Source organism: Orycteropus afer, unplaced genomic scaffold (assembly GCF_000298275.1).
Source record: "Orycteropus afer afer isolate SDZICR_OR568_19922 unplaced genomic scaffold, OryAfe1.0 scaffold00152, whole genome shotgun sequence".
Taxonomy (NCBI): domain Eukaryota; kingdom Metazoa; phylum Chordata; class Mammalia; order Tubulidentata; family Orycteropodidae; genus Orycteropus; species Orycteropus afer.
The window spans coordinates 7,916,246-7,929,523 of NW_006921739.1; the positions used below are offsets into that span (position 1 = coordinate 7,916,246).

The window sequence follows — 13,278 nt, forward strand, 5'->3', positions numbered from 1 at the left end:
TAGAGGCATATGACAATTCAACCTAGTACAGAATACATGAATATGTCTATGCTTTCTTTTGTGTAGAGAGAGGCTTTTGGAAAAAAAATGTGAACATAAAGAATTAAGGCAACCTCCAGAGATAGCAACTGTAGAGGGAAAAAAAAAAAAAAAAACAGTATACTTAATATTGATACACACATACACAGTATTGCAAACTACTGCTGTCAGCTACTGTCTTTTCAGTCATACTCTAATACAAACAGAATAGATAGCAGTTAAGGAGCTGTAGTAGCTTCACTGGTTAAACATTCAACTCTTAACCAAAAATCAGTGCTTTAAACCCACTTGCTGTTCCATGGAAGGAAGATGAGGCAGTCTGATTCCATAAAGATTTACAGCCTTGGAAGCCCCATGGGGCAGTTCTACTCTGTCTTATAGGGTCATTATGAGTCAGAATCAACTCAATGGCAGTGGATTTTAGATAGCAGTTAGTACATATTTGTGTTTTTATGAAACACAAGGAACAATTCAGGAGGGTCTAGTGGGAGTATATGTGTTCATAAACCTAGCCATTTAAGATTCAAAAGTTCAGTATTGATTCTGAAAAACCTTACTTTCAGTGGTTCATAAGTCTTTTATTGCTGTTCAACAGTTGTACTTTTATTTGAAACATTTTAAAGTTTTGAAGCAAGCTTATAAATTTTAATTACAGATGATGTCTGTGCTGTTTTGAAGCTAGATAATACTGTGGTTGGTCAAACTAGCTGGAAACCTATTTCTAATCAGTCATGGGATCAGAAGTTTACACTGGAACTAGACAGGGTAAGATGAGAAACTTCTTGTTTGAATTTTCTTATATTTATAATTCATTTCCAATACATTTTCTTTTTTAGAAACTTTCTTAGAAAGTTTTACTCTTAACAGAATAAAAGAATAATTTAGGTATCTTTGACATTTCTTATCTGGTAATTTATGCATATATCTACCTTAATACAAGTGAATATCAGTTTGCAACAGTAGCTTTTACTTCTACAATGTTTTAAAGTCATGCAATTTATATTATATTAACCTGAATGGTTAGCCACCAAATGAAATCTTTTTTTTTTTTTTTTTCCTATTTGGGGGTTAGTGGTAGTGGTGGGGGGAGGGGAGTAGTGGGGTTGGTGGCAGGTGAACTCTATTAAATAAAATATAATTATTTATTTTAGTAATGCACCATTAACCACTAAGATGATTTTTGTCACTCATGATTTGTAAGTTATATTCCCAAAGCTGAATTTGAAATGAGCTATTATACTTAGTCAACTGTCCTTCTGTGTGTTCCAGTGGTTTTCATCAAATATAACTGGCCAGAGTGTAGTCTGTGGTGTTAGAACCTAGCAGAAGTTAACTTGGTCCACAGGAGTTTTAAATGCATGATCATAACCTTTATTTTAAACTCTAGTCAGTCCATTTATGTGTGTGAAAACATTAAAACTTAATCATATAATATTTTAAGCTCTTTCGTCATTTAGTATACAGATTGATAGTATATATACTATTTTTTAAATTATATATTTTAGTCAAAGCACATTTACAATGCTTAAGATGATGTGCTTTGTGAAAGTCTTTTGGCAATGATAACTTTTAAAATGTTTTTCCTGTTTATCTCTTTCTGTCTTCACAGCCAGCACTCTAGTTCAACCCCTCATCATTATTTTCCTTGGTTCAAATACTGGCTCTTGGGGTTATATTTCAGGGGAAAAACATTTGACTGCAAATACTGGCCCTTCCATTTATATGTTGTATGTACTTGAGAAAAATGATTAACCTTTTCTCTGTACCAGTGTTCTTATATTTAACACTGTCTCCCTTACTGAGATGTGTGAGGACTAAATCCATGTAAAAATCTTTGAAGAGTGAGAAGAATTCAATTAGTGTTGACTGTTTTCACTCCAAAGGAGCTTTGGTGGTATCGTGGTTAAGGCATCTGACTGCTAACCAAAAGGTCAGTGGTTTGAATCTGCCACATGCTCTGTGGAAGAAAGATGAGGTGGTCTGCTTCTGTAGAGATTTACAGCCTTAGAAACCCAATGGGGGTTCACTCTGAGTCAGAATTGACTCAGTGGCTGAGTTTGGTTTTTGGTTTGGGTTTTACTAAAGTAATCTACTGATCTTCATAGAGTACTCTTTTCATCCTGTCCTTCATTCTCTGGTTAAAGATCATTCATTTGTTCATTAAATCATTTATTCATTTAATTAACAGATATTTGTTGATACCTACTGTGTACTAGGTCCTTCCAGATGGTAGATTAGTACTGAACATAAGCAAGGTCTGTCAGAGTTCTCTCAAGGAACTTATATTTCATTGGCTTTTTACTATACCTCTTATTAGTTGCAGACTCTTTGCCATTACATCTGAAACTATCCATAAGAGTATACCACTTCATTTTGGAAACAATAAAGTTCAGTGAGCAACTTGGAGGGTAAAGTTTAGTGCAATTCTCATATGAGAAAAAGGTTCTACTTCTAAGAATTTTTTTCAACTTTCTGGCTTTTTTTTCCTTCGTGGTAAGAGTAGAGCTAATATTTGTCATACGCTATACATGGTCTATTTAACTAAATAGGCTAGACCAATATAAATCTACTGGAGAGAGAAATACAGTTGAGGTTGTTAGAAAATATAGACAAAATCTACATGTCTTTTTATATTTGAGTCTTTCTAAGATGTGTGACTGCATATAAATATTCATGACCATTAAATGTTTCTTTCAGTCTCTACTCATTTTTAACAAATTTTATTGTGGTAAAATATACATATAAAAACATTAGCCATTTTAACCATTTTAAAATATACAATTCAGCAACATTAATCATGTAGCCATCTCCACTATCCATTCTCAAATATTTTTCATCATAAGGAGAAACTCAGTATCACTTAAGTAATAACTTTCATTTCTCCCTGACCTCCCAGATACTGGTTGAAACTAATAAACTTTTGTCTCTGTATCTTTGCCTGTTTCAGATATTTCATGTAAATGGGATTATATAGTGTCTGATTTACTTCACTCAGCTAGGATTTACAAGATTCGTGCATGTCAGAACTTCATTTCTCAATCTGGCTGAATAATATAAAATGCCATTTTATGGATATACCACGTTTTGTTTATCTATTCATTTACTGATGGACATTTGCGTTGTTTCAGATTTTTGGCTGTTGTAAATAATGCTGCAGTGAATATTGGTGTACAAGTATCTGAGTCTCTGTGTTCCATTCTTTTGGGTATATACCTAAGAGCAAAATTGCTGGGTCATACAGTAATTCTGTATTTATCTTTTTGAGGAATCACCAAACTTTTCCACAAAAGCTACATTATGTTACATTTCTACCAGCAATGGCTGAGGGTTCCAGTTTCTTCACATCCTCACCATTATGTTACTTTCTGTTTTTCTGATAACAACCATCTTAGTGTTTGTGAACTACCACCTCTTTGTGGCTTTGATTTGCATTTCCCTAGTGATTAATGGCTAATGTGTACCTGACCCAGCCCATGGTATTTTCAGTCACCTCATATGTATGTCAAAGCTGGATGAGTAAGGAAGATCAAAGAAGAATTGACGCCTTTTGAATTATGGTGTTGAAGAAGAATATTGAATATACCTTGGACTGCCAGAAGAATGCACAAATCTGTTTTAGAAAATGTACAGGCAGAATGCTCCTTAGATGGAGACACTTCATCTCACTCACTTTGGATGTTTTATCTGGTGGAACCAATGGTATTTCCAGTTACCTCATACACATGCAAAAGCAAGTCAGTGGCTAAGGAAGACTGAAGAATTGATACATTTGAAGTGCTGATGAAGGATATTGAATGGACTGCCAGAAGAAAAAATAAATCTTTCCTAGAATGTTCCTTAGAGTGGAGGATGGTGGACTTTGTTTCATGTACTTTGGTCATGTTATCAGGAGAGATCAGTCTCTGGAGAAGGATGTCATGCTTGGTAAAGTAGAGGGTCAGCAAAAAAAGGGAAAGACCCTTAATGGCATGGATTGACATAGTGGCTGCAGCAATGGTCTCAAACCTAACAATGATTCTGAGGATGGTGCAAGACTGGGCAGTGTTTTGTTCTTTTGTACATAGGATCACTATGAGTCCGAACCTAATATAAACTGTGATTAATGATCTTGAGCATCTCTTTGTGTGCTTGTTGGCCATTTGTATATCTTCTTTGGAGAAATGTCTGTACAAGCCCTTTGCCAATTTTTCACTTGGGTTGTCTGATATTAAACATTGTCAGACATATGGTATCTTTATTATGTAGTACTGCTATAACAGAAATACCACAAATGGTTGACTTTATCAAACACATTTATTTTCTTGCTGTTTACGAGGCTAGAAGTCCAAATTCAGGACACCAGTTCTAGAGGGAGGCTTTCTCTGTCAGTTCCGGGGGTATGTCCTTGTCTCTTCAGCATGTTCCCCCTGGTTCCTTGGAGATCCCCATGTGACTTGGCATCAAACATCTCCCATCTCTGTTTCCTTAATCTCCTTTTATGCTTTATAAGAGATTGTCCCAAGACACACCGTACACTAATCCTGTCCATTAATTTAACAGAAACAGCATATTCCCAAATGGGATTACAACTACAGCCACAGAGTTTAGGATTTATAACATGTATTTTTGGGTGGCATAATTCAATTCATAGCACATGGTTACCAAATATTTTCTCCTATTCTTTCGGTTGTCTCTTCACACTCTTGATCATGTGTCTGATACACAAAAGTTTTTACTTTTCATGAAGTCCAGTTTACCTATTTTGTCTTGTGCTTGAGCTCTTGGTGTCATGTCTGATAATCTATTGTCAGAGGCTAGATCTTGAAGTTTTATCTATCTCTTCTAGTAGGTTTTTGGTTTTAGTTTTCATACTTACATCATTACCTCATTTTGATTTAATTTTTATGTAAGGTATGGGTTCATCTTTATTCTTGGGAAATACAGTTGTCCCAAAGTGATTTATTTCTTCAATATCTCTTTGACTGTTCTAATTCCACTGAATAGAATTGGTACCCTTATCAATAATCAGTTGACCATAGATGTGTAAGTTTATTTCTGGACTTAGTTATGTTCTATTGTTCTATGTGTCTGTCTTTATACCAGTACCAAACTGTTGTGAAATTGGGAAATGTGAGAACTTCTGTTATTTCTTCTTTTACAAGTTTGCTTTCAATTCAGGGCCCTTTGCAATTTCATATAAATTTGAGATTGTGGAAATTTTGATATAACTTGTGTTGATTCTATAGATAACTTTGAGTAGTACTGAACTCTTAATAACATGAAGTCTTACGATCCATGGGCACAGAGATGCATTTAATTTCTTTTTGCAATATTTTATACGTTTCGTTGAATATGTATCTCGTCTTCCTGGTTAAATTTATTCCTGGTTACTTAATTCTTTTTGATGCTGTTATAAATGGAATTTCTTTTTAGATTGCTGGTATATTGAAGCACAACTGAATTTTCCAAGTTGCTTTTGTCTCCTGCAATTTTGCTGGATTTCTTCATTAGTAGTGGATTCTTTGGATTTTCTATATGTAGAATCATGTCATCTGTTAATATATAGTTTCACATCTTTCTTTCTGATTTGTATACTTTTTTTAATTAAAATCTAGCTGTTCTTTCTAGAACTTCTACTAAAATGTTGAATAATACTGATGAGAGCAGGCGTATTTGGCTTGTACCTGATTTTAAGGGAAAAATACTCAGTCTTTCACCATTGACTATATTGTTACTTGTGGGTATTTCACAAATTCCTTTATTATGTTGAGGAATTTCCCTTCTACTTCTAGTTTGTTGAGTATTTTTATCATGAAAGGGTGTTAGATTTTTTCAAATGCCTTTTCTGCACCAATGAAATGATTGCTATGGTTCATTTCCTTTGTGCTATCAAAGTGACATACTGCATTAGTTGATTTTCTTATGTTGAACCATTCTTGCATTCCTGGGACAAGTCCCATTTTGTCATGGTGTTTAAGCCTTCTAATATGATACTCAATTCAGTTTTGTTGTTAGATGCCGTTAAGTCATCTCCAACTCATAGTGACCCATTGCACAACAGAACGAAACTGCCCAGTCCTGTGCCAGCCTCACACTCCTTGCTATACCTAAGCCCATCATTATAGCCACTGTGTCAGTCCATCTCATTGAGGGCCTTCCCCTTTTTTCTCTGACTCTCCACTTTACCAAGTGTAGTATCCTTCTCCAGGGCAATGGTCCCTTCTGACAACATGACCAAAGTAGGTGAGACAAAGTCTGGCCATTCTTGCTTCCAAGGAGCATTCCAGCTGCACTTCTTAGAGGACAGATTTGTTACTTCTGGCAGTCGGTGGTACTTTCAGTATTCTTTCCCAACACCACAACTCAAAAGCATTAACTCTTCTTTGGTATTCCTTATTCACTGCCCAGCTTTCACATGCATATGAGGCACCTGAAAATACCCTAGCTTAGCTTAGGCACACTTTAGTCTTCAAAAAGACATCTTTGCTGTTCAGCACTTTAAAGAGGTCTTTTGCAGGAGATTTCCCAGTGCAATACATCGTCTGATTTCTTGACTGCTGCTTCCACTGTGTTGATTGTGGATCCAAGTAATATGAAATCTTAACAACTTCAGGCTTTTCTCCATTTATCGTGATGCTGTTCATTCATCCAGTTGTGAGGATTTTCATTTCCTTTGTGTTGAGGTGTAATCCGTAGAGCAGAATGTAGTCTTTAATCTTCACCAGTAAGTGGTTCAAGTCATCTTCACTTTCAGCAAGTAAGGTTGTGTCATCTGCATTATCACATCTTGTTGAGTCTTCCTCCAATCCTGATGCCACATTCTTAATATAGCCCAGCTTTCATATTATTTGCTCAGCATACAGATTAAATAAGTACGGTGAAAGGATACAACCTGATGCACTTCCTTCCTGATTTTAAACCATGCAGTATCCCCTTGTTCTATCTGAATGACAGCCTCCTGCTCTATGTATAGATTCCTTGTGAGTACAATAAAGTGTTCTGGAATTCCCATTCTCAGTGTTATCCATAATTTGTTACAATCCACACATTTGGATGTTTTTGCATAGTCAATAAAACACAAGTAAACATCTTTCTGGTATTCTTTGCTTTCAGGCAAGATCTTTCTGACATCAGCAGTGATATACCTCATTCCACATTCTCTTCTGAATCCAGTTTGCATTTCTGGAAGTTATCTGTTAATACACTGCTGTAGACATTTTTTAATTATCTTCAGCAAGATTTTACTTGCGTATGATATTAATGATATTGGTTCTTGATCATATGCCACCTGCTGAAATGGATGAACAATGACAAATTCTTTTTGGTACACTGACTGTGTATATTCCTTCCATCTTCTTTTGATGTTTCCTGCATCATTCAATATTTTGTCCATAGAATCTTTCAATGTTGCATCTCGAGGCTTGAATTTTTTCTTCAGTTCTTTCAGCTTGAGAAATGTTGACTATGTTCTTCCCTTTTGGTTTCCTAACTCCAGGTCTTTGCACATTTCATTATAATTGCCTTTGTCTTCTTGAGCTGCTCTTTGAAATCTTCTATTCAGCTCTTTTATCTTGTCATTTCTTCCATTTGCTTTAGCTATTCTGTGTTCAGGAGCAAATTTCAGAGTCTCTTCTGACATCCGTTTTGGTCTTTTCTTCCTTCCCTGTCTTTTTAATGACCTTTGCTTTCTTCATGTATGATGTTTTTGATGCCATCTCGCAATTTGTCTGGTTTTCTCTCATTGGTGTTCAGTGCATCAAATCTGTTCCTTAGATGGTCTCTGAATTCAGGTGGGTTGTAATCAAGGTCATATTTTATCTCTCATGGACTTCTTTTCACAGTCTTCAGTTTCAACTTGAACTTGTGTATGAGCAGTTGATGGTTTGTTCCAACAGTCAGCTCCTGGCGTAGTTTTGGCTGAAGATACTGAGCTTCTCCATTGCCTCTTTCCACAGATGTAGTTGATCTGATTCCTGTGTTTTCCATCTGACAGAGTCCATGTGTGTAGCCACCACTTATGTTGAAAAAGAGTATTTGCAATGAATAAGTCGTCAGTCTTGGAAAATTCTGTCACACATTCTCCATCATTTTTATCACCAAGGCCATATTTTCCAGCTACCAGTGATTCTTTTTTATTGCCAGCTTTTGCATTCCAATCACCAGTGGTAATCAACACCTCTTGATTGCATGTTTGGTCAATTTCAGACTGCAGAAGTTGATAAAAATCTTCAGTTTCCTAGTTTTTTGGCTTTGGTGGTTGGTGCATAAATTTGAATAACAGTAGTATTAACTGGTCTTCTTTATAGGTGTATGGATATTATCTTACACTGACAGCACTGTACTTCAGGATAAATCTTGAAACATTCTTTGTGACGATAAATGCCATGCCATTTCTCTTTAATTTGTCATTCCCAGCATAGTAGATCATATGTTTGTCTGATTCATAATGGCCAAAAACAGCCCATTTCAGCCTAGGATATCAATCTTTATACGTTTCATTTCATTTTTGACAACTTCCAATCTTCTTACATTCATACTTCATACAATCTATGTTTCGATTATTTATGAGTCTTTATAGCTGTTTCTTCCCATTTTGAATCATGCCACATCAAGAAATGGAGGTCCCAAAGACTTTTTACCCACATCATTAAAGTTGACTCTACTTTGGGGTGGCAGCCTTTCCCCATTTGTATTTTGAATGCCTTCCAACCTGAGTGGCTCATCTCCCAGCACTGTAACAGACAGTGTTTCAGGGCTAGTCATAAAGTTTTCCAATAACGTATCAGTGTTTTGCTGCTATTCTTAAGGATTTTACTGGCCCGTTGAGAAGTGGATGTTCCCTTCCTTCTTCAAGTCTGTCTTAGTCTGGAAGCTCCACTGAAACCTGTCCACCATGGGTGACCCTGCTGGTATTTAAAATACAGGTGGCATAGCCTCCAGCCTCACAATAACACACAAGCCACCACAGTATGACAAACTGACAGGTGAATGGTGGCAATTCAGTTTACCTGTTTTTTATTTAGACTTTTTATTCATAATGGACATTAGTCTGTAGTTTTTGGTTTTTTCTTCTTGTGGTATTTTTGTCTGGCTTTGATAATACTTGCCTCATAGAGTGAGTTCTGAAACATTCGTCTTCTACTTTTTGGAAGAATTTAAGAAGGATTGGTGTCAGTTCTTTTTAAAATTGTTGAATTCACCAATGAAACCATCTGGCCCCCAGGAGTTTTCTTTGTTAAGATGTTTTAAATGACTGATTCAGTCTTTTCCCATGTTATGGGAATGAATATGTTGAGAATTTTCTATTTTTTTCTTTAGTCAATTTAGGTAGTATATGTCTAGGTTTATCCATTCCTTTTAAAGTAACAAATTTGTTGATAAACAGTTGTGCATTATAATCTAATTCCTTTCTTTGGGGTCAGTGATAATATACCCACTTTCATTTCTGGTTTTAATTCTTTTTCTCTTATTTTTTTCTTTGTCAGACTATATAAAGATTTGATTTTTTTCAAAGAACCAATTTTTGGTTGTGTTGATTCTCTCTGTTGCTTTTTCTTTATCTCAATTTCATTTATCTATACGCTGATCTTTTTTATTTCCTTTCTTCTGGTATCTTTGGGCTTAGTTGCTCTTCTTATTCTTGATCCTCAGGTTCGTTATTTATTTGAGATCTAATTTTGTAATGTAGGCATTTAGTGGTATAAATTTTTTTGAGTGCTGCCTTTCTTGTATCCCATTAGCTTTGGTAAGTTATACTTTCATTTTCATTTGTTTATATGTATTTTCTAATTATCCTTTTGATTTCTTCTTTAACCCATTATTGGTTTAATACTGTTAATTTTATAGATATTTGTGTGATTTCCATTTTCCTTCTGTTACTGATTTCTACTTTCAGTTCATTGTGATTGGGAAGATACTTTGCATGGTGTCAATCTTTTAAAATTTATTGAAACTTGTTTTTTGGCCTAACATATGGTTTACTGGAGAATGGTACGTGTATATTGGAGAAGAATGTATATGTTACTGTTGTTGAAAGGTGTCTTCTATATGTCTACTAGGTCTGGTTGGTTTGTAGTGGTCTTCAAATCTTTTACTTCTTTATTGATATTTTTTCTGGGTGTTAATATGTATTATTGAAAGTGGTGTATTAAAGTCTCCAACTATTGTTGTAGAACTGTATTTCCCTCTTCAGTCCTGTCAGAGTTTGCTTCATGTATTTTGGACTTCTGATGTTAGATGTATATATATTTATAATGGTTTTATCTTCCTGGTGAATTGTCCCTATTATCATTATATGTCTTCTTTTGTCTCTTGTAGCAGATTTTGACTTAAGAGTCTATTTTATGTGATATTAGTATGGGCACTTTATTCTCTTTTGGTTACTGGTTGTATGGAGTATTTTTTCCCATACATATATTCTTCTCACTTTCAATCTAATTGTGTCTTTGGGTCTAAGGTGTGTGTCTTGTAGAGATCTATATAGATGGGTGATCTTTTTTTAAAAAAAAATCCATTCTGCCAACGTCTGCCTTTCAATTAGAGAGTTTAACAAACTTACAGTAATTACTGATAAGGAATTACTTGCTTATACTGTTTTGCTATTTTCTTTTGTGTCTTATATCTTATTTGTCCTTCATTTCCTCCAACACTGTTGTCACTTGTGTTTAGTTGATTCTTCTTGCAGTGAATAATTTTCATCCCCCTCTCCTTTCCTTTTTTTTTTTGCTAAACTGTTTATTAGTTATAAATTTTACAAACATTACATATATTAACAGTCACAGTGGAGCTAGAGAATGTTGTACCTTTTCCAAGCAAGAACCCCCGGTAATGCGATACTTGTGGCCCTTCCCAAGGCCAAGGCCTTTGGGGCCTACAGATGTCAGACAACACATCTTCCACTGCTATGAACTGGTTTAGTGATCCACTGTGTGTCAGGATTTCTTCTGATACCTTTGTGGAGTGGATCACTGAGAATAACTTCAGAAAACTTAGAATGGAATCTTCACCAACCCAGTAAGAATTCTGGACTCTCAGGGCCCCACAGTGGCATCCAGCTCACTCCTCAGCAGCAGCTTGAAGACTTTGAGCAAATTTCATTTGGTTAGCACCGTGCAGACATGCTTGCCATAGGTTGCATCCTTAGCCACTGGGTGTTTACGGCCACCACAGCACAGGCAAAATGACATAACCTTGCTTGGCTTTGTATCACAGTCAGCATGCCTTATCCAGCCCTGGTGGGGGTGGGGGTGGGGGGAGGACCCTGTATGGCACAGAGAGCTTTCAGTACTGCCATCAGCTGACCCTCAGCAGAAGGCACATCCCCTCAGACTGCCTCTTCCTCCATAGTCTGGATGTGCTTGAAAGCACACATCTTGGCTTAACTGTTGGTTGCCACCAGGTGGGGGGGTGGGGGGGGAAGCTGTGTATATTTTTTAGATAAATAATTTTATTGTTATTATGAACATTTTATTTAATATCCCACATTTATAACAACCTAGTTTAAATTGACACCAGTTTAAGTACTTTTCTAGTACTGCTCTTCTCCACCACCTTTATGTTGTTTTTCTCTCCAACCACATCTTTAATCATGGTATGTCTAATAACAAAATTTATACTTTTTGTTTGTCATTATAAATCATGTAGGACATAACAACTAGAGTAACCAACTAAAAATAACATAAAATTGGCCTTTATATTTGCCCATTATATTACATTTGGTAAAGATCGTTTTTATTTCTTCAAGTCTTTCTGTCTAGTCCTTTCTTGTCAGTCTGAAGGATTCCCTTATCATTTGTTGTAAGGCAGGTCTAGTCATAACAGATTCCTTTAGCTTTTTATTGTATTGGAATATCTTAATTTGCCCTCATTCTTGAAAGATAGTTTTGCTGGATATAGAATTTTGATTGGCAGTTCTTTTCTTCCAGCACTTTAAATAAGTCCCACCATCTTCTGGGTTCCAGTGTTCCTGAGGAAAAATTGGTGCTTATTGAGGATCTCTTGTATGTGATCATTCACTTCTTTCTTGCAGCTTTTAGAATTCTCTTTTCAACATTCATTTTTGAAAGCTTAATTATATGTATTGGTATTGTTCTCTTTGGGTTTATCCTATTTGAAGTTTGTCGAGTTTCTTATATGTGTGGATTCATGTTTTTCATTAAATTTAGGAAATTGTGTGCCATTGTTTCTTCAAGTATATTTTCTGCCTCTCTGTTCTCTTTCTTGGACTCCCATAATACATAATTGGTGTGCCACGGTTCTGTTAGACTCTGTTTTTCTCTCTCTCAGTTTCTTTATTGTCTCCTCAGACTTGATTCTCTAAGTTGCCCTGTCTTTAAGTTCTGTGATTCATCTTCTGCTGAGCCTCTCCAGAGAAATTTTCATTTTATTTATTGTATTGCTCAGCTCCAGAAATTGTTTTCTTTCTCTTTATTTAAAGTGTCTATTTCTTTATTGATATCTTCATTTTATTGTTTTCCTGATTTCCTTTAGTTGTTTGCATTTTTATTTAGTCCTTTGAGGATATTTAATACTGTTGTTTTAAAATATCCTAGTCTGTTCATTATCCTGGCTTCCATAGTGACAACTTTTGTCTCTTTTTTGAGTGGACTATCCTTTCTTATTTCTTTTTGTGCCTTGTTAGTATTTTTGTTGAAACTGAGACATTTGAATATTATAATGTATTAGGTCTAGTTTCAGATTTTTCCCCTTCCCTAGGATTTGGAATGTTATTGTTTTTGTAGTTGAGTCCTGTTGGAGTCCATCTGTTCAAGAACCTCCCCTAACAGTTTGTTCAATGACTGTCCTCCTGGACGTTTGTGGGTACCAAAGAGTCTGTTTCCTAGCCATGTGTCCAGCTAGTGCTTGGAAAGAGATTTCCTTGTGTGTGAAGAAGAGGAAAAAAAAATCTCTCCAAGCCTTTACAACATGAGTCTATGCTTAGAGTCTACCTGAGGTGACAACATAGAGTTATCTTACATATTTGGTGTTGGTGTATATGCATTTTAACGAGTGCATGTGTGTGGCTTTCTCAGTTCTCCTGTATATACAGAGCTCTTGAAAGGGCTAAATTCTTCAAGAAACTGTTACACTACCACTTCTCCATTGGCCCATAAAAGCCTGTTGTATGCTTCAATCACATTTAGTTCTAGGTGATAAAGGCTGGTCGCAGCCTTTAGGCATCATTCACTACTTTGTCCCACTCCATTAGAACTAAGAGGCAGTATAAACTGGGAGGATCATCATGGGAACTGACACACACAA

General features: G+C 35.8%; 1 protein-coding gene across 1 annotated transcript in view; it reads left to right on the top strand.

The window, feature by feature from the left end:
* Positions 1 to 13,278, top strand: part of PKN2 (protein kinase N2) — a 245,382-nt gene that overhangs the window by 206,402 nt on the left and 25,702 nt on the right. Inside the window, 1 exon segment of the mRNA XM_042781698.1 lies at positions 695 to 804. Within this exon segment, the coding sequence (XP_042637632.1) occupies positions 695 to 804 (110 nt within the window).